At 39.8% G+C, this 22,427-nt stretch overlaps 1 protein-coding gene across 1 annotated transcript; it reads right to left on the bottom strand.

Annotated features, from left to right (window-relative positions):
• Window positions 1-401: 401 nt before the first annotated feature.
• Window positions 402-22,427, bottom strand: LOC110301837 (phospholipid scramblase 1). Its single transcript, XM_021172508.3, has 9 exons — window positions 22,121-22,427; window positions 14,052-14,078; window positions 12,756-12,836; window positions 8,833-9,077; window positions 7,412-7,454; window positions 5,463-5,683; window positions 5,201-5,362; window positions 2,101-2,262; window positions 402-575 (listed from the first exon to the last, which is right to left on the bottom strand). Exons 2-9 carry the CDS (start codon window positions 14,062-14,064, stop codon window positions 519-521), a joined length of 984 nt encoding a protein of 327 aa, XP_021028167.1. The 5' UTR covers window positions 14,065-14,078; window positions 22,121-22,427; the 3' UTR covers window positions 402-518.

Raw genomic sequence — 22,427 nt, 5'->3', positions numbered from 1 at the left:
AATACATTTACTGTTTCTTATTATTGACTATATTGAGTAATAGTTAACCCTAAGGTAAAGGAAACAGGAACGTTTTAAAAGGTTTTAAATGGATAGTATTTGTAAAATAACATCAACACTTTTGTGTAAATCATAATTATATTTAGTGTGTAGTTTTATATTAAATTACAATAGCATTAAAGTTTCCACAAAAATGGGAAATGAAAGACAAAGTCAAAGCATTTTTTTCATAGAGAAGATCATTTCTATGTGTATAAATTCATATAACTGTTTTCCCAAATTCACAGTGAAAACCTTAAGAATGTATAAAAACAAATACATGACAGAATCCTAAAAAATAAACCCTAATTTGAGAGCATAGTTGTACAACAGGGCACACAGGCATCACAGGTGAGTTGATAGAAAGTTATTTCAGTCAAGGAAAAGAAGCCAGGGTGTGTGCCTTTTGATTCCTCAGTTTCCATTCAGTGTCCATAAAATTGTAGTCCTTAAACCTCAAGAGGGATTTCAGGAAACTACTACCATACTCCTGATCTTTGTTCCTCGTTTCCAGTTCTTTCAAAAAACATGAAATCCTGAAAAAAAAAAAAAAAAGAGAGAGAGAGAGAGAAATAAAGAAAAGAGTTTAGGACAACAAAACAGAGAACAAATCCCAGATACAAAGGGAACTTATCAAAACTAAGTGCCTGCCACGAGAACAATGGGAAGCTAGAGCTATGTAAGCAAGCTGTGCCTTTCTCTTTGCATTTTAAGGGCAATCAACTAAATCGTCCCCCCTTTCTTCTGTTCTATACCAGTCTGGTGACCCCTGACAAATTCTCTGGAGACTACTTTTTCATATCCCCTGCAAATCTTCCCATCACACTTCCTGAACCTTTGCTAGTCCTTTCTAGTGATTTCATGTTTCTAGTTACAGGAGCTGTTCCAGATTCAGCTCTTGACTTGGTGCTGGTGGAGCCTTCTCAGTTGGAAACCTTGGCAGGGAGCCAGCTGACTTGTGGTTTGTTTTGAAAGTCAGTTATGTCCAAGAGTTTTGCTGGAGCACACAGGTGAAGGGATGTTTTGCTGAAGCAGACAGTGGGAAACGGACACTGAGCATTGGTTTGGTTTGCTCCGCCTCTCTATTCTTCTGGCATGTGTTGGTTCACCTTACATAGCCTTGTTGAGCTCAACTTGTAGTCATGCCGCCATTGTGAGAAATTTACCCAAGAACTGCTCGTGAAGTTCCTGCAGCAGCTTGCCGCCTCTGCCGCCTCACCTCAGGCAGTTTCTCTAGGATGGAACTACTGCTGCTGTTTTGTGCCTGGTGTCTGCCTGCCCAGAGGACTGCTCTGCAGCTGCTGAGTGAGTGGTATTTGGTGTTTGCTATGGGACTGAACTACTGCCAAAGAAGAAGGAGCTCACGCCGGAAGAACTATTGCTGAGCAAGTCCACTTCCTCCAAATCCTAACAACTTTTCTCTTCCACTACCACAGCTGGGCAGTGGGCTAGAGGAGAGGCTGAACTCGTATTAAAAGGAGCTTGGGAAAAATTTATGCCTACAGGGAGCTCCTGGGTCCTGGGTCAGTAATTCTCTTCTGAGCAGGCTTACTGTCTGTTAAATCGTATACATTTGATTTCTTTGATCTCTTGTTTTCCTTTTTCCCTTCTATCCCATTTGCTAATCACTTGGTTTGAACAATCACAAGTGATACTTCCTTTCAACCCAATTATCACAGAGTCACCAAGATTTATCTTTGTAAACTTGGATTTCCAGCAGTTCTGTCAAATTTTAAATGGACAAGTTAACTAAAGTCCTAATGACCTAGTCGGTGGCTTTAAAAGCTGCCCAACTTCCCCAAAACAACAATTTCCCATCTTAGTGATCACTCCAAGCCCCAAGACCTTTGGCTTCTGGACATACATAATCTTTGTAATCAAGTGTACTAGACTGTGTCTAGAGTGTCATGTTGAATGGTCTTTCAGACATGGTTGAATGGTGAGTACTGATATAAGCAGCTATTCCCTTCATAGGGCATCGTGGCACATACAATTTGGTGAATGGTTTCATAATGACTCTAGACAGCCACTGATAAGGGAAGTTAGCAGGGACAGACTTACTATGAGGAAACAAGCACCAAGCATCACAGCTTTCATCTTCACATCCAGGTCTAGCGGGAACTGGATCCCAAAGTTGTCTGCATCCGTGAAGGCCTCTCTCACAAAACCAGACCACTGCTTGGAAATTTTGCCAACTACTGATTCTTCATCTAGAGATTTGAGCTGCACAGAAAAAAATAAAGTCATAAGCATTTCCCAAAACTAAAATGGCAAACATTAACTTTCAAAGTCACAATTCAAGAAAACAAATTGTTGCCTTAAATTATATAAAGTGATAAGCATCAAGAGATTGAACTAGGGGGATGGAGAGATGGCTCAGTGGTTAAGAGCACTGAGTGCTCTTGCAAAGGTCCTGAGTTCAAATCCCAGCAACCATATGGTGGCTCAAAGCCATCCTTACTGAGATCTGATACCCTCTTCTGGTGCATCTGAAGACAGTTACAGTATACTTATATGTAATAAATAAATAAATAAATCTTTAAAAAAAGAGAGAGATTGAACTATTCATTGTATGCTGGCAAAACTAACGTTCTCTGGTTTCTGCTAAGACAGATAATATAAATTCTTTTAAATGTTTTACTGACATATTGTTTAGAACCACTGGGAAGATTATAAATGCAACTACTGTTCAAATTCTGCTTCAAGAATCTTAACAGAGGTTCACTGCCACCCATGGGGTAGTGGGTGGTATGGGCTCCAGAAATGCAAAAGCCCAGAAAGACCTAAAGACCAGCTGGTTAGTGGAAGGATACAAGAAGAAGCTCCAAGGAAGACATCCAGGGCAGAGATGGAGTAGGGATGGAAAACTGTAGGATATAAAGAATACAAAAAAGAAAGGAGGCATGGGAAGTCAAGACTTCCAATGTGAAAAGATTCTGATTTAGGGGGCCCTGTGGGAGGAAAGGCCAGGCAGAGAACAGTAGAACAGAACCGGCCCAAACTAAAGCCACTCCGTAGAGAGCACGGGGATGCTCCCTGAAGTATGAACACAGGCTTGTGTTCAAGGAAGGTATATCCTGTCCAAACCTGCAAAGGTCACCAAAAGTGAAAACAGCCTTTTTTAAAGCCTTTGTCCCAGGCAGGATCCACCAAGTAATCAAGGGACGTTAGAGGTAGTCACAGATGATGTGATTGGAGGAGGGTGGCACCTCAATGTGTTGAAGTCTACCTCTACTATGCACGAAAAGTCACAGGTTACTGCTCAGAGAGTAGACCTTGCATTCCACTCCCAGGCTAGGCATAGCACACTTTCTGCTCCTTTAGAACTGGGTTTGCTTGGGTGTCTAATTTGATGACAGGGTGTGACAGAGGACATGAGTGTTCACCATGGACAACTGGCTTGGCCTATATGTGAATCCGGTGAGCAGCATCAGACAAGATGCTGTGGTCACAGTCCTAGGACACACTTTTCTTGAGCAGATGAGCAGTCACTGCATGGTCCAAGTTAAAGCCAGCCATATGAGCTTCATCAATGCTCAGAAGCTCAGCTGACCTAATGGCCATAATTTGAACACTGTGCTGTCTGTTTGAAGTCATGAACCATAATAGTTGTTTCAGATATGACCTTATGATAAGCTTCTCTAAAATAAATCCTCTTTTGTAATATCCGAATATTTTATGTGCAATACCTGCCATTTAAGCTTTTATCGTCAGTCATCAAGGGCCATATGAGCCAAGACTCATAGAGGACAGGAGCTGCAAACAGTACTGAGCAGAGTGTGAAGTGCTTTAACATTCTTACATTCCTGATGTGGCGCTTATTTCATAAATCAGGAAACCAAAAATGTTTTTAAACAGACATTAATATAAAGCTATGATAGTACTATGAGGAAAGTTCCAGGAATGGGTGTCTCTCTCAAAAGATCTTGGTCTTTATTTATCCTTCCCTTGGTGAAATGAGTTGAACAGTGCCAGGTCCTGAGATGAACTGAGATAAAGGCTGCCCAGGTCATGTGACTGCCTTAGGCTCTGGTGTAAAGGCTGCTTGATCACTGCAGTGACAGAGCTCAAGGTCACGCTTCCGTGACTGACCCCTAAGAATGGGCTTCTGTGATGACATTGTGGAGGGTGTACAGGAAGATGACTCACACCCAGGCAGGATGGAGCAGTTCAGCCTGAGGTTAGCTCACAGTACTGAAAATTTACATCCATAGAGCGTTATATCTGGAACCTTCTACTATATATTTTCAAGCCATTGTTTACTATGGGTAATAGAAGCTTTGAAAAGTAAATCCTTGAAAAGATGACTTAGAAACTAACTATATTCAAACTGTATTAATAAGGCATAATAATCTGCATTTGAATTCTCAGCATTCACATAAAAAGATGTCACCTATAAATCCACATTAATAAATGTCTAGGTTCCACCACTTCTAGGGAAAGTATACACTAGGGTTTGGGGCAAAACTCTAAAAACCAAAAGTGCACTCTTTCCTCTGGACAACTGGAACTTGTAGTGCAGAACAAGAGAAAAGAGGAGAAAGAGCCAAGGAAGCCCACTTCAGTGGCTTGGTAACTCCTCTATGGAAAACATCCAATACAAAGTAGAAATGTACAGAAGTTAGTCTGTTTGTGTGTGCATCACCTGTGTGTATGTGTTTATGAATGTGCTTATCAGCATGCCTTAGGGTGGGATGCACATCTTTAGACAGAGTGGTTTAAGGCTGAGGCCTTATTTTTGAGACAGGGATTCTCACTTGCTGATGCAGCAAGGCTGCAAGCCGCAGGCAGCCTTTTGTCCCCGTTCCCCAGTACTGGAAGACAGATGGGCATTTGCATCTATGCCATGCTTCTCATGGCTGCTGGAGATTCAAAGGCAGTACAGTGAGCAATTGTCGACTGAGCCAACTCCTCACCCAAATGCACAAAGGTTTTAAGGACTCATTTTTTAAAAAATGTTTCTTTCTTTCTCCTTTCTCCCCCATTACCGACCTCTGCTTTTTATCAACACTGACCTTTAATCAGAGCAGTCATTAATCATTAACCAGATGAGCAGACATCCGTTCACACTATTTAGCTACTGCAATAATAACATCCTATCGGGATACGTTCTTTTCAGGTCAGGAAAACACATCCTGTAGACATTTATGATACTTCTTACCTCAAAGTCAATGTCTGAACAGCAGCTACACACAACACACGGACCAACAACTTTCAGAACATCCTGCTTCTTCTCATTTTGGAGAGTGAACTTGGGCAGACATGGGTGCCAGGTCTGAGTCACATAACCTACTGGCACCCCAGGAGGAGCCTGGATTTCTATCTACAAAGGCAAGAGTGCACATTTCATAGGCGTACCATCACACCATCCAGGTTTAATCCATACTTCAAACCCCTTGTTGCTATGGTTACTTGACACTGACCTCCTGGAGGCAGCAGGGGAAGCAGCAGCTACTGCATCTCAGAGGTCTCTCCAGAGTCATGACTTCTTGGCCCAGATTATCCAGGATCCTCAAGGTGAAAGGTCGAGACGCCCCACAGCAGTTCCGGGTACAGCAGTCAGTATCTTCCACTGCAAAGTAAACTCTCTGCCCGAGGCTGTTCTTGATTTCATATTTGTTATTTGTTTCAAAGCCTGTTAAGACTGAGAACATACAGGAAAAGTCACACTCACCACTTGGTGAGGAATAGTGAATACCCTCTCCTAAGGTAGCAGAAGGATGGTGTGCCTGGGCTTATGAGGAACAGGAGAAAGGGGAGACAGGCAGTGTGGAGAGGATCTGGACTCAGGAAATGGCAGTGGAAAAGGAGGAAGAACATTCAGGTAAGAGGGAATGAAGTCCATGTGGGAGACCTCGAAAGAGAGCAAGTTGCATCTTCAGCTCCATGTACTCTGTCACAAGTGTGTCTGGGGTGATGCACACACATACACACCCTTTCTTCACCACTTGAGCAAAGGGAATGGGTGTGCTTGTTTTTAAAGTATGAGTGTGAAAAAGAAGAGTGAAAAGTGAAAGTGAAAGTGAATCTGAACAAGGCCCTGGGCCCAGGGACTTGTGCTTATTATCTAATTATCAAAAATAGTAACTCCAAGTGGAAGGGAGGTTTTAGACAAGAGGCTCTTAGCAGCTGTGTCTTCAAATCACAAGGCTATGACATCATGGGCCTACAGTGTGGTACCGAGTCCTCTCACCCGGAGAGTTTCCAAAGACGAGCCTTGCTGTATTGACTCCTACACGGCTATCTTCTCTTTTTGTTCAGCTGGAAAGACAAAATAAAAGTCCTTCCTAGGCCATAGCTCTCTGATTCTAGAATTGCAGTTCATCAGAGGACTGCCCAAAATCACAAGAAATTATTTAAACTTTGCAGAAGCTCAAAGTACGGGATGCCATCTGTATGCAAGGCCTTCTGGTCATCTGCGGATGCTCTTTGTCATGATGAATGCAGTGAAGAGCCTTTGGTGGGGCTGAGACAGTTTGAGCTCTGCTTTCATGGGAACTTCCTTTCTTTCAATACTTGACTATCATTTAACTGATTTTTACAGGACAATCTGTTGCTGTTTTAGTATCTTAACCTCAGAAATTTTGACCTTATTCATGGAAATTAGAAATATTTTACAGTCTCTAATTTTCTTTGTGATTATTAAATGAATGAATGAATGAATGAATAAATAAATAAATAAATAAAATCTGAAACCACCAAAATAATTTTATGTGTATATCTTTCTTGTATATTGAGATTTGAATACAGGAAACTCAGTAAGAACTGATGTACATTCAAAATGTATAAACCTGAATAATTTCATTATTTTTATGCTACATATAATATAAAAAAGTAAATTAAAATCATTTTTGTAAAATAAGAAAATTAAGGACATTCTGTTTTTTAAAAGAACTAACTATTGAAAAATACTTTAGAATTATTTGTATTTCATGGTTTATATGTAGAGCTACAGCATCTTGAAGCCTATAGCTCTAAGAGGAGCTATATTAAAGGGTCGCAGCATTAGAAAGGTTGAGAACTACTGTAGGAGCGATCTGTGACCTCGTAGCTGAACCTTTCTCAGAAGACTGCTGTAGTAAAGGTAACTGACAGGCCTTTATTTGGACGAATGGCTTCTCTTCCTACAAATACCATCAACACTACAGATACACACCTTCCTACAAGTACCATCAACATTACAGATACACACCTTCCTACAAATACCATCAACACTACAGATACACACTGTCCTACAAATACCATCAACACTACAGATACACACTGTCCTACAAATACCATCAACACTACAGATACACACTGTCCTACAAATACCATCAACACTACAGATACACACCTTCCTACAAATACCATCAACACTGCAGATACTCACCTTCTAGAAGCTCAATTTGCTGATGAACCAGAAGCTGATCAATCTGTTACAGACAACAAGAAAACACGTGCTTGAAATCAGTTATCAACATCTCTTATCTGATTTGCTTTCCATTTAAAAGATAATATTTTTTAAAAAATCACAAAACATTTGTGGAAAGTATCTACTCCAAGATAACATCTTGGTCAAATAAGATTGATTTGTAACACATTCACGCCCATATAAAACAGCATTCTTTCTAAAAGGAAAGTTTCTTGGGGAACACTCACAATACTTCGATTGATTTATTAAAGCTTTTGTGCTACCAGATTGAGCAATATCACGAGTGATTGATATCACTCGTAGTAAAGATACATTCTTTTCTGGTATCTAAAGGATGCTAATTTTATTAACATCTATTTTGAAGTTATTTCATGATCAAATAATTTCTAAGCCTTTCTTTGTCCTACACTTTTGAGTATGCCCTGGAAAATTAAGTTTGCACAGAGGATCCACCAGGATGCTCGACTGATTGACAACTGGACGGCTATCACAGCGTATTTGCACGTTCATCGATTGAATATACTTCCTGCTCCTAGTTCTCCTAATGTTCTTCATCAAATAAATGTTAAAGTCATGCAGCTGTAACCCATTACCATGTAGTGCAGCTTACACTTGGCCTTCTTTCTTTATTTGTAGGATTTTAGAAAACTACATCATTCAAAGGACATAAGGAGCAGCATAATTATGAGCTTTATTGGTGCTTAAAATATGATATATTTTGAGGGCATGAATTGGGGTCAACATGAAAACAACACTGAGTTCAGTACTTAAGTCCAGGTTGGAAAGCCAGGCCTGCTACTGTGAAAAGTATGTGCTACTTTTTTTTTTTTTTTGTACAGTTTTCTCCCGAGAAACACAATAATTATAACACCTATGTACCAGTGATTTTCCTACAATGATTAAGTGAGGTAATATAGTAACCGAGTAGGAACCTGAATTGAAAATAGTGCTAACAACTCTCATTGCCTAGGGAAATTCAAAATTACAGAAAGCACAATTACTTTGCACATTAATATTTTTCTTAAAAGGTGAACCTGCACTGGGCAGTGGTGGCTCACGCCTTTGATCCCAGCACTCGGGAGGCAGAGGCAGGCAGATTTCTGCATTCCAAGACAGCCTGGTCTACAGAGTGAGTTCCAGAACAGCCAGGGCTACACAGAGAAACCCTGTCTCAAAAAAAAAAAAAAAAAAAAAAAAAAAAAAACAGAATGAACCTGACAAGAGTTAGAAATATCTGTTAGTAGAAAATATTATTTTATTTCAGATTTTTGTAACTTTTTTTAGGGGGGGGTTGATACTCCACCCTAAAAACGTGAAACACATATTTGTGTTTTGCTTTTGTGTTTGCTTTCATGAGTAGTCCATGCATTTGTACTTGCCTGAGCTAAGTATTCCAGCCCCGGTGGACAGTTCAGTGGAGGAGGGGGGGCTGGCATCCATAGGGTCCCCCCAGGTCCACCTGGATGATTATATGCTGGCTGATTTTGGACAGGAAAGCCACTAGGGCCACCACCTGCATAACCTCCTGGTGGGACTGGGTAGCCAGGTTGGGGCCCTGGATAGGGGCCCGGAGGCCCTTGGTAGCCAGCCTGGGGTATGGGGTAAGCAGCATGGTCTGAAGGCCCTGGAATAAAAGCAAGTGGAATGAATCATCGGACAGAAAAATCAGTTCATTAGCTGTATCCCAACTCTCTAACAACTGAGTTCTCATCTCAGAAATCCTACAGATACAAGATATATCTGATGCTGTAACTCTTTATACGCCAGAAATAGCAGTTCTAATAATTGAGTGTCGGAAAGAAAACAAGCTGTGTCCTAGAGGCAAGACATAAACCTCCTGACGTTTGATGATAGAACTCTCAAAATGAAGGCTCTGAGCAAAGCACCCCAAATAGAGATCACCATTCTAGAATTTCAGAAAGACCTGGGAAATCTGAGTTTTCTTTGTCTCCCTGATGAAGAACTGGAAATATATGGACCATTGTTTATCTGCCTGAGCTAAGGATGGTGCCGTAGTCCCTTGGGTGCAGGGGGTGTAATTATACATTACCCAGCAAGGGCAATAGGTTCCAGGAAAGGATTGTTTAAGGTAAATATTATCAGGCCACTGCTGAGGGATCCTGGGATATAATTAAAGACAAATTATTCTTTCTAGTACATTGCAGATCTTGTTTGCCAAGAGTTGTAATCCAGTATATTTCTCTGCAGTCTTGCACATTAAAAAAATATTACATATATCACCTCCATTTTCTTAAGTTTACAGATATAAATTTTACAATTTAGCTCCATAGAAGCTCTAGAAAATAGTTGGTTAACCAAAAAGAATGTAAAAATTATGAGACAAATTATTTTTGCATTATCATTTTGTATTATTAAAACAATTAAGTAAGCTCCCATGGCGAGTTCCTGCTACCCACCCCAATGTTTTGGGTTCCCAAACTTATATTTTGATATGTCTAAAACAGTGAAATAGTTGGGCCATTTCCTAACCTTCACGTGGTTCATCCATTTCCAGCCGATAATCCAAAGTTATCATTTATTAAACTCTATCTTGCCGTGCTCTGCGCCGCGTTCCCTGGCTCCTTCATTTTATGTCATTTTATGTGTATGATGTTGTTTGCATATATGTGTGTGTGTGTTTGTGTTGCATCACCATGTGCATGCATGGTGTCTCTGACATTCAGAAGAGGGCATCGGATCCCCTGAGTTGGTCTTATAGACCATTGTGAGCCACAATGTGGATGCTGTGAGTCAAACCCCAGTCCTCTGCAAGGGCAGCAAGTGCTCTTCACCACTAAGTCAACTCTCCAGCCCCATGGAAACTCTTTTTTTTTTTTTTTTTTCCCGAGACAGGGTTTCTCTGTCCTGGAACTCACTTTGTAGACCAGGCTGGCCTCAAACTCAGAAATGTGCCTGCCTCTGCCTCCCAAATGCTGGGATTAAAGGCATAAGCCACCGTGCCTGGCCCCATGGAAACTCTTAAACAACTAACAGCTAGAGAACCGGAGGGAAGTTACACCTGTGTGTCTCATATACTCTATGAAGGATGATTCCAGTGAGTGTCACTCACGGTATCTATCAACAGAGTAGGTACTACATAGAAGTGGAATATTCGATTTATTGATATTGTGCTATGCGCATCAATGATGTCACACTGAGACATGCAAAGGTTAGTACTTAGCACCCACAATTGATAAATTGAAAACTTCTCACAAAATTCATGTCTCTAAGCCTCAACAAGGTTTAGAAAAAGTACTATAGCTCAGAAAGCTCTTTGATTGCCTTCGTCATTTCCATCATCGTAAAGGGTTATTGAGCATAAATATAAGAAGGCTTTCATATAGAATTCAGGGGTAGAAGCAGGAGAACTGACTCAGGAGAGCTACAGTCAAACAAACATTTGCACTGATATGACGGAGATCTATGAGCAAGATGGCAGTAAAGACGGTGGGTGCTTCATGTGGATTACCGCATGCTCACACCTAAAGCATGAGGAAGGAGGCACTCAAGGTGAAGGCCTGATGAGAGGTGTTTCCGGTGGAATGAAATGGAATGTCGAAACTCTCTGCATGACAAAAGGGGGAGGCCAGTCTACCTACTTCAAGTTAACTATGAAGCAGAGTGAAACATTCTTTAACTCTCTTCCTTACATTTTTTAACTCCTTGGGAACTGAAACAACACCACTTCCTTAGGAACTCAAAGCAGAGGGTTTCAAGCCTGGTCTTCATATTGGAAGCACCTGATGAATGCCTCCCAGCTCACAGGTCTGCAAGTGTGCTTGTCCTGATACGTGTAAGTTACTCAAAAGTGAACGTGGCCGATACTTACAAGATGAGAATCTTGGGGTTTAGCCAGAACATACTCTTTTATTTTAAACATCTAGATAAAATCTAGGATCCACAGAACAGTTTCTAAGACAATTTGTTTGCTCAGCAAAGAGAACAGAATGCATACCACTCTTCTGCCCAATGAGAATACCTTGATACTAATCTCCAGGCTGCTTTCTGAAGATGTGGATAGCCTGCTACTAGAAAATCTGGGTAAACCATCTTCCTGGCCATTTGCAAACATCAGGTACTGCTGACAGCTGCATTTGCTAAATGAAAAATCTTTCAATTACTTTACCCATTGGCTCAAAATAAGACAAAATTTATATCTCTTGTATATAACGATATGTTGTGTCTATTTTTCTGAGACACAAAAAAACAATAATCATAATTACAACATAAAGGTTATTTTTTTTTTTTTTGAGTTGTGGGATGGGATTTATGTTCTCACACACGTAAGGCAAGCATTCTACAAATTTGCTCCATCCAAGTCTTACCTGTGTTTCTTATGTGAAGTCAGACTTTGGCTAAATGTTTGGCCTTGAAGCTACCATCTCCTTGCTATGGCTTACTATGCCCTGGGTTTATAGATTCACATCTCTAGGCTTGGCTCAGAATAAAGCTGCCTATCATATATGTCGTAAAGTGGAAACAAGAACCCTAGTTTGCTTCCAGCACTAAGCAGTCTTGTCATTTGTATGCTACTTTACAATTAATTCCCAGTTCTCTATGACTCAAAACACCCATGGAAAACTTCAAATTCTTCAACACTTGATCGCAATCTTCACAACAAATGAGCAGTTGACAAAATTAACTCTTAATTGTGTGTTTTAAGTGAAACATTGTTGCTCGATATAAACCTACTGTTGATTTTACAGTTCTTTACAACCTCTCCTGCCCTCTATAAAAAATACTTCTATGGCTTCAGCGGTTAAGAGCACTGACTGCCCTTCCAGAGGACCCGGGTTCAACTCCCAGAACCCACATGGCAGCTCACAACTATCTATAACTCCAAGACTGGTACTCTCACACAGACATGTGAGAAAGACACCAATGCATATAAAATAAAAATAAATACATTTTTAAAATAGTCCTATAGAAAACATGGAACAGGGGTTGGAGAGATGGCTCAGCAGTTAAGAGCACTGACTGCTCTTCCAAAGGTCCTGAGTTCAAATCCCAGCAACCACATGATGGCTCACAACCATCCTTAATGAGATCTGATGCCCTCTTCTAGTGTGTCTGAAGACAGCTACAGTGTACTTACATATAATTAATAAATAAATCTTAGAAAAAAAGAAAACATGGAACAAAAGGATATCAAAAAGAGTAAAGTTGTCAAAATTCCTTTAATGCAACTTCATGTAAAAGAATTACTAAAATAAAGACATGTGTGCCCTGACCCCCATTTCTTTCTCTCCCTTCCAATTGTCAATTGGTTAGTATTATTTTTCTTCTGCAACAACTATTTTACCTTGGAAAGCTGCTGGTGGATACGGAGGGGGATACCCAGCTGGCATATATGTTCCCGGGTGGGGAGCCTCAGTTTGCTTGCCTACAATTCAGGAAGAGACAGGAGCATGTCAGTTTAAATGAGATGTTTCAGGAAGAGAAGGACACAAAACCGAGGACATGTGTGATGCTGAACTGAGCCAGGCAAAGCAGACTCAACACATGAGTTCTGTTTGTAGAGGAGCTAATATGAAGGAGACCTTTGTTCTAAACATACTGTGAAAACTGATTCATACAGTTGAAAGAATGTATGTATTTTATGGTGTTTGAATTATAGCATACATAGCCTAGGAAAAGCATTGACCTATCAGAAAACTATCACTGGAAGACATTTTGTTTTACTTTTATGTATTCATATGTATATATAACTATATGAATATAATGAGAAAAAAAAGTGATTTTTTTTCCAGTGGTCAAATGAGTTTCTCTAAGCTGAATAAATTGCTAGCATGTAAAATAGCTCGTCTACATAAGATTTCATTTCAATGGCTTTTATTTTGTTTTATGAAAATTTAGGTTGCTACGAAAGTCATTAAGAAATAAGTAGTCTGGCCTGAAGGTTGTTAAATATGTAGATTATGGTGAGATATGTGTATTTTTTATCATCAATAAAGAAGAAAGAGAAAGAAAAAAACATTTCAGAGAAAATGATTTGACCAGTATTATTTTGCAAGATATGTAATGCTTTTCCTCTCAGAATCTAAAATTTAACAAGGCAAAATATTTTACTGTAGACTTGATAAATGCTATTTTGGAACTTTATTGAGAGGAAATAAAGACTAAAAGCAATATGATCAATAACATTAACTCCTAAAGGCTGTGTGTGCTCTAAAACACATCAACAAAGTAAAAATCTGAACGTTTTCCAGAATAAACAGATATAGAAAATGTTATTCTTTAATTAGTATGACTAGAATTACCACTATACATATAAAAGGTGCCACAAAGCCCAGAAAAGTTCTTTGGTTACAAAAGAGTATGATCTGCATCATGTACATAACTGTAAACCTAACATCTCTCTCTTTCTTTGTGGTATATCTCTTTCTCTGTGGCTTTCTTGTTAGTAACTAAATGGTACCATGGATATTTCTGTCTATCTTATCCGTGCTGGAATCCTAAATAAAATACTAAAGACAATAACATAACAATGAATCGGCAAAGCAATTTCAGGAACTGAATGAAGCATTACAACCAAGTGATGCCTTAACAGATGATATTATAAAGAAGAAAAAGGATATAATTGTCATAAACTACTTACTGTGGTTTTCCATGATTTAAACAGTTTCTGAAAAAAAGAATAACCGGTGTTAGTTCATTATCTACAATTTATAAGAGAGATGTGACTGTTCCAATGTGTTCACAAACTCTTCAGGCACAGGACTGGTACATCCTCCTGATTCATCTAGGCTGATCTACTTACTCAAACATTTGTGTTTCATCCTTTCCCTACACTCTTGTTCTCAGTAGGACTGCAGAAGTCTTTTCACCAGTTCTGATTGGTGGTCACATTCCTAAGAGTCTTTGGAAAGCGTCTCCAAGGAGATAACACTGTGAAAGACCCTGCAACTGGCAGCAGAACTTAAATGGTCAGTCTTCACAACCTGAACTTCTTAAAAGAAGCATATGGCCCACATATGAGCCTCTGAGCTTGGGTACAGGAATCGTCCCATGGGAGAGCAGAAGTTTCCAGGGTACAGGACTTGAATCTAGAATCCAGGTTCTGTGTGGACTGTCCTGTCTAACCCAAACAAATTTGAGAAAATCTAATATTCTGCTCTGTAAATTAAAAGTTGCTTTTTAATAAAGGAGTCTGGTTAAGGTTCTAAGAAGACCAGATATCTGACAATCCAAGCGATTCCGTGTCTATTTCTGCAGCAGCATGCAAAATTTCTACTTGATATTGCTCCATTCCCAGTAGCTGGATCCCATCATAGCTTTCTCTGCTCTCTCTAGGTACCATATTCTGAACTCTCAATGGCAACTTATTCCATGTCTACTGATTACATCTGTAATGAGGCAAAAATTCTGTGACTCAAAACTTTTTTCCTGGACTCTCATGAATGTAATTGGCAACCCCTTTTCTCTGGCACACCCAGTGTTGACTGTCCTTTTACTAACTCCCTCTACTCTGCAATTCCAAGTGACAAAACATTCAATCAATGTGACAATCAATTAATTACATAAGTAATTAATTCCAGTGTTCTCAAGAAACAAATGCCACCTTCTATACCATTTCAAAATTTTCTTTTAGCACAGGCAATTTTAAATTTAAAATTTCATATCTTAGTGAAATACCTAAGATTTCTAAGTATTAATAAATACAGTTATATGTACTTTATATGCAAGAAGTTCAGCACTGGTTTAGTTAATCTCCGATAGGTTTATTCTACTCTAGAATAAATCTAAAAAAAAATTTTGTGTTAATCACTTTAATTTCTGTATTTCCTTCTAACAATAGGTACATTAGTTTGTATCAACTGAGTAGTATCCAGATCCAATGGCGCTCATCAACCCTTAAGGGCAGAAATACAAATATTCATGTTTTCCTCCAACTAATTCATAGAGCTAATAACGAATTAATAGGTTTATGTAATCACAGTAAACTAAAAGGTAATATAGGGATATGTTAATCCTACAGAATTCATCATATCTATATATATGTATATAGATATAGATAGATAGATGTGTGTGTATATACATATATATGTCACACACATATATTCTCAACATCACATTTTTATTATAAAAGCTTATGCACTGAAAGGAATATCAGTTTTCATAAAACATGCCAACAATACCTTAACAGATGCATCAAACTGAAAGACAAAGAAATCTTGATCTAGAGATAGGTGCTATTCCTTATTTAATAAGTATGTTAAATGACCCTCAGGTTTTTTTTTTTAATTAGGTATTTTCCTCATTTACATTTCCAATGCTATCCCAAAAGTCCCCCATACCCTCCCCCCACTCCCCTACCCACCCACTCCCACTTTTTGGCCCTGGCGTTCCCCTGTACTGGGGCATATAAAGTTTGCAAGTCCAATGGGCATCTCTTTCCAGTGATGGCCGACTAGGCCATCTTTTGATACATATGCAGCTAGAGTCAAGAGCTCCGGGGTATTGGTTAGTTCATAATGTTGTTGCACCTATAGGGTTGCAGATCCCGTTAGCTCCTTGGGTACTTTCTCTAGCTCCTCTATTGGGGGCCCTGTGATCTATCCAATTGCTGACTGTGACCCTCAGGTTTTTATCTGCACCATTTATATTTTTAAGACTCATTTATTTTTGTTGTATAAGTTTGAGTGGTTTTACATGCATGTAAATATATATATATATATGCAGAATGAGCCTGCTTCATTAGAAGGCCAGGAGAAGGCTCTCCATGCTCTGGAACTGAAGTTACCAGTGGTTGGAAGCCATCATGTACATGCTGGTACCCAGAGGTTGATCTTCTGCAAGATCCACAAACACTCTTAACCACTGAGCCATCTCTCCAGCCCCATGTTCCTTATTTCTCATGGCACTGTTTAATACATTTAGTTTATAAAGGTCTATGGCCTCAACTAAACAAGAACTTTAAGGGGTTGCAGTTTTCTGTTATTTTCATCATGTATCTAATCAAACAAGTTTATATTTCTTAGAGTTGTTAAACAAAGCCCAGAACTGGTAAAAAAAAAAAAAAAATCCTTTCAAAGTTACTGAATTCCAATTATAAAATAAGACCAGATCTCTCTCCCTAACTCAGCCAATGTTCAAGATAAAACCAGCTCAACAGTTCAAATTTTGAAAAATTTTAATTAAAAATTTTAATTAAAACATTTTTTCACATATGCACACATATGATACCTACATGTAAACATAAATGTATATACACAGGCATGCATACCACACACGGTGAAAAGAAAAATGTGTACATATATTTATACGTGGATACTGTATGTTTGCATATATACACATGGGCTATAGTTTAGAGAGCTGAAATGGACCCTGGTATGTTCCTCTACTATATTTTACTTTAAGTATTGAGGTAGGTATTCTATTGAACTTAAAGCTTGCCAATCCATGATAGTCTATCTAGCCAGCTTGACTATGAAAATCTTTGCTGACAAATATGTCTTCCCAGGATGTGGAAAGAGGGGAATTCCCAAGCCATGTCAGATGGACCTTAAGAATGTGGTGGGGTAAGATTCTGCTTGCATAATGTGACCAACTGAGAAGACACTGGGTTTGTTTGTCTTGGGGCTAAAGAACATTTCCTCCTTGCACAGAAATCCCCAAACTGTGCTCATTTGTCTTTCCTTGATGTTCTCTCTTTACTCTGGTCCATAATTTTGAGGCTTTACCTATGTTCATGAGGAACACCCATTAGAAAAACTGCTGCAGAATAAAATGTGAGATCTTCTTCTCACGGAGTGTTTAAATCCCAAGCTTTAAAATGCTATGGGTAGGATCTAGAGAAAAATATTAGATTGCCACTAAGCTTGTGCATGTGCCACTTAAAATAGAGACCCATGTGTGCAATGAATGACAGCATTTACCACACAGCTGCCTACCCAGACTGCTCTCCTTAGCTGTACAAACAATTCTCTCCCTTCTTCAACCTTAGTGGAGCTATGTCAGCTTTCATGTCACCCGGCTGGACAGCCAGGGCTACACAGAGAAACCCTGTCTCGAAAAACCAAAAAAAAAAAAAAAAAACAAACAAAAAAAAACTTGGAACTGTGTTCTCATTTGAAGCACGACACTCATTATTTTAACCTGATAACTTTACTTTTAGATAATGTTTTCTGCTCTTGTTTTTTGGATTTTTGGTTTTTTTTTTTTGGGGGGGGGCGGTTGTTTTGTTTTGTTTTTTTAAGCTTCAGGAGATTTTTAGGACAAAGAAAATTATATTTATGATATACCCAGAGGAGGGAAAGTTTCTAATAAATAGATATAAACTGCACCAATGATTTGCAATTACCCAGAACAAATGAGAAACTTCGAGCAATAAGCTGATTACTACTTTCTTCTCTGTAGCTATAGTAAGTGATACATGTATGGAAAACTGTGGCACCCTATACATATTAATGAAAGTATACGTAAATAGAGTTATTTGTAATTTCTGGTTTTTTTTTATTATTATTACAACCACAAATTCCCATTTCCTTCCTAGCTTTTTTAGTTAACAATTTTAATTAAGAAATGCTCACTTTTAAGTGCGTATGAGGCATGCAAGCATTTGTCTACATATGCTTGCATGTGCACAGACATGGACTGAGGTTTAGAGAGCCAAAGCTGATGCCTGGCATCTTCCTCAATTGTACTTGACTTTATTTTTACTTAGCTGGGACTTTCACTAAACCTGGCGTTGGCCAATTCTAGCTAGTCTATCTAGTGAGCTTGACTATTACGGGGCCATGGTCTCTGCTTTTGCAAGCTGGGACTGCAGGCAGTGGCCACAACTGTTGGGCTTCTATGTGGAATTCTGGTAATTCCCACCTCCAACCTTCATGTTTGCACAGTATGTACTTTACCCACTGAGCCATCTCCTCAGTTCTTTTCTGGGTTTTCTCTTAATTGTAAAGCATTCCCACCTGGGACAGGGAAACACCACGAGGGATTATGATCATGTCTTCACGATTCAGACATGATTCAGTGAACACCAATCTCATGAGATCTTGAAATCTCTACTGCTTTTAAAAAGTATTTTTTAAAATGGACAGAAGCAGCTGACCCCTGTTGTTGCATTAGGAAAGACTGAAAGAAGCTGAGGAGAAGGGTGATCCTGTAGGAGGACCAGCAGTCTCAATTAATCTGGACTGCTGAGATCTCTGAAACACTGGACCACAAACAGATAGCATACACCAGCTGATATGAGGCCCCCAACACACATACAGTAGAGGACTTCTGGGTCTGTGTCTATTCAGCGATGATGTACCTAACCGTCAAGAGACTGGAGGCCTCAGGGAGTTTAGAGGTCAGGTGGTGTCTGGGGTAGGGACCTCCACATGGAGAAGTGGAGATGGGGTGAGGTGGGGACAAGGTGTGGGATGTGGAGCAGTCGGAGGGTGGATGGGGAGGGGCGGGGAATAGAATATGGAGTGTAAAAAATAAATTAAAAATAAAATAATTTTTTTAAAAAAAAGAGCATTTGGCTTATTATAACATCACCTGTGCCTACAAAATAAGTAGGTTGAGGCTCTTTAACCAGAATTTTCCTGTTAGTGCATACATAAGAACAAATGCCTTCCTGTAAATCACCCAACGTACAAGTTAATCCAGACCACTTTTCTCTTCACAGACCAAATGTCAGCACGTGGCTCTATACAACTCAGTAATGCTCTACTACTTTCAAACCATTATTAGAATCTCAAAGAGCTGAACAGTTGAATGAGAGATTTCATGGTGGGCAGAGGGGAAAAAAATATGATAGGAAAAGTGGTAAGGCAAAATTGTGAAAGTCAGTTACATAGCAAATAATTTCCAGGTACTTTTGGTTGTGGTTTAGCTACCAATCAAATAATTTTTAGGTACTTTTAAGTTACATTTTTAGGTAGGCTTTGTACACTTGGAAAGGTTTAGTAAATACTTACAAGGAAACACATTCTATCTGTCAAATTGTGGGTTCCATGATGGCCAAACTGAGGCAGATGAGTATGCAAATAAATTTCCACAAATGGTTCAATGCACTCCCACAATGCTTCGAGGCATTGGTGAGCATTTGGGGAAACAGAACCCGTGACTGTGCATTTGTACCAGAAGTACATTGCTTACAAATGCAATGTCCTTTGAAATAGAAAGCTTCCTTCTCAAAATCCACGTCACTATTTCATGACCACAAAAAGCAAACAAGCTTAAACTTTGAATGAAACATGGGCAAAGCTTTGGATGAAAATAGATTATACACCAGCTAGAACCGACTGAAAACATAGCTATCAAGTGGTCTACAAAAATAAGAAGTAAATTTAAAGAAGCAAAAAATACATCTCAAAACCCAGTTACTCTTACTGGAGTTCCTGTATGATATCAAAATAACCTTCTGGGAAGCCTATTGATTTTACATTAATTTGAGATTTTTCTTTTCTTTTCTTTTTTCCTTTTTGCTTACTTAGAAATGAAGCCCCTGAGTCCACTGAGCCAAGATTGTTGTTTACGGCTTCTCAGTTCACTAACTGATGAATTAAGACAGCTCATTTCCATAGCTTCATCTTATTATATCTGGTTCGATGGAAAAAAAAAAAAAACCCACGCTTCTAGCTTTTTAACAAATGAAATTTGTTGGCAAGAATTTTAAAGGGTACCCTGTTATGTAACCCAACAAAGCCTAGAGTTCCAGTTTATTCTTGGGGTCAATGGTTTAGTGGCTAGGTAAGGTTTTTTTTGCCCTCCAAAAAAATTTAATTTGAAAAATACAAAGAACACTTGTGGGTTTCACTGAGTTCTATATATTTAATGCTGTACTATAATAGTGTGTTGTGTACACACAACCAAATGTACTTATATAAATATTTCCCGAATAAATGTTCACTTTATGAACACCCTGGGTTTTCAAGGGGGTATTCATGGATACCACAGGGTCTACACTATGTACATAGTATAAACGCTGTTTACAATGTACGTATAGACAGCAAAAAGTCTATAAGTTTATGCTATAGACTATGCAAACTTCTATACAAACACTTCAACCAGTAAACCTGTAAGACCCAGGACGAATAAGAAAACTAAGTATACGGCATATATACTGAAAGTACTGTGAGTAAAAATGAGGATGTTAGAAAGGTTTATAGGGGCACAGGTTTATATAGCAATGGCTGCGGTGCCATTAAGATAGGTAAAAGTCACAAAGAAAAGTATCTATCATAAACCAGGCCACGGAGCAAAGGCTGCTGGTGTGTTCAGTGAACACTACAAACAGGGGATGTTGCTCAACTTGAGGCCCTGAAGCTAGAATCTCACCTTATTCAGGGAGGATGAAGAATCTCTGGAGTTACACAGCTGAGGAGAGAGAGGCCATGCTGCTCTGTCTGCAAGTAGGGACTCTAGCTGGCTTACCAACAGTCTGGGGTTTCTTTGTTTGTTTGTTCATTATTCAAAGCAGCACAATTGTTGTAAGTATCTAGGTAGAAAGCTCTGTTGTTAGGAAAAGTCAAGAAGGAAACGCCCCCCAGGTGCCTGGGGGTGCTTTTTATTAAGCTTCCCTGGTTCGCTGGTACCCAGTATTTAGTTCCAACTGCTAAGCCGCTAAACAGGAAGAAGAGAGTGTAATTGTTTGGGAAGAAAGTGTAATTGTTTGTCTTGGAACAGAGAGACGGGCGGGCCCTACCTAACTTCCAGGAATAAGATTACAGAAATCAAGCCACACAGGAACCAGGGGGAGAGTTGTAGGGATGGGGGCTGTGTCAAGTATTTGATATAATAAAAGCTAGTTTCCACCTTTCCACTTGGTACTTTATCAAGCTTATATTAACTGATTCAAAAGTGAGAACTCTTTTTGTTGTTGTTTTGGTTGGCTTTCCTGTTTTGTTTCTTTTGTTTTTCACCAGACAGGGTTTTTTCTTGTGGAGCACTGGCTGTTTGAGAACTTGCTCTATAGTCAAGGCTAGCTACGAACTCATAAATATGTCTGCCTCTTCCTTTAAAAAGTGGCTTAAATCTTTAAGTCTTTTACTGTTAACATTTTCAGGGAAGAGATGAATATACAAGAGAAAAAAAAAAAACTGTCAGAGTCCAAGGTATGTAACAGAAGATTGAATGTACACCTAGTGGTCTTACCCATTCGGTCCTTTACCCGCTTACATCCCCTACTTTTGTATTCTAGAAGGCTATGTATAGTTTTTCTATCCACAATCCCAAAGCAACCTGGGTTAAAGAGCAGCAGGCTCTTTGAACGGTTTCTCTTCTTTTATTTCCCCTTCCCTTTCCTGCAACGGGAATCCAATTTGGGTTCGGCGCTTTTGAAAAGAGCGCTACCACAGAGCTACAAGTGAGCCCAGCTTCTGCACTGCATCAGGACTGCTCTCGGCTGTGAAGCAGTGTGCTAAACTGGAGATGATCCCGTGGGAACTAGCGAAGAAGGGTCACGAGTGTGGATCGCCGAGCAGCGGCCGGGACAGCAAAGCTTCTGGCTGAGTTCCCTCCCCACTTCCGGGGTCACGAGCCCAAGTCTTTCGGCCATTGCTCCCCAGTCTTCAGACCATAACCTCTGCCGCCTGAGCAAACCGCCTCCAGCCCTTGCTCCTGCTCCCCCTCCACCCATCCGCAACTCACGCGCCCATCACCATATCCGGCTCCCGTGTGCGCACAGACCGCGAGCTCTGTCCGGGACCGCGCAGAAAGCGGACTCACCTGAGGCTCCTTCTGCTCTGTAGTCCGTGAGTCCCAATCCCTTGCTAGTGGCACAGCAGTAGTCCGGCTTTCTCTAAAGTCTCGCAGAGGGGACTCTGAATGATGCGAGCTCTGCCTGCACTCCAGAACCCTCCAGCTGCGCCCAGAGGCCAGGCAGGACCTTGCCCGCCCCACCCACGAGCAAGGCAAAAAGGAAGTGGGATTTTGATTGCCTTGGAAAGAAAGGCTATTCATCACCTGGGGAGTGGCCTCTTCTCAGAACTTTCTTTACACTGCCTGATCTCAACCACACAACCTATTTCGGTAC

The sequence above is a fragment of the Mus caroli genome, unplaced genomic scaffold (genome assembly GCF_978045245.1).
Source record: "Mus caroli unplaced genomic scaffold, Mus_caroli_1 scaffold_11, whole genome shotgun sequence".
Taxonomy (NCBI): Eukaryota; Metazoa; Chordata; class Mammalia; order Rodentia; family Muridae; genus Mus; species Mus caroli.
The sequence above is the reverse complement of the archived record's forward strand: the minus strand, read 5'-3'. Positions and strand labels throughout refer to the sequence as shown.

Bases quoted from the DNA above. Each gene is read 5' to 3' on its own strand.
- LOC110301837 (XM_021172508.3), bottom strand. The intron at 9,078-12,755 runs GTAAAATAGTTG...CTTTTATTCCAG, and splicing joins TCCACCAGCAGCTTTCCAAG to GGCCTTCAGACCATGCTGCT. The intron at 576-2,100 runs GTAAGTCTGTCC...TTTTTTTTTCAG, and splicing joins TTGGTGCTTGTTTCCTCATA to GATTTCATGTTTTTTGAAAG.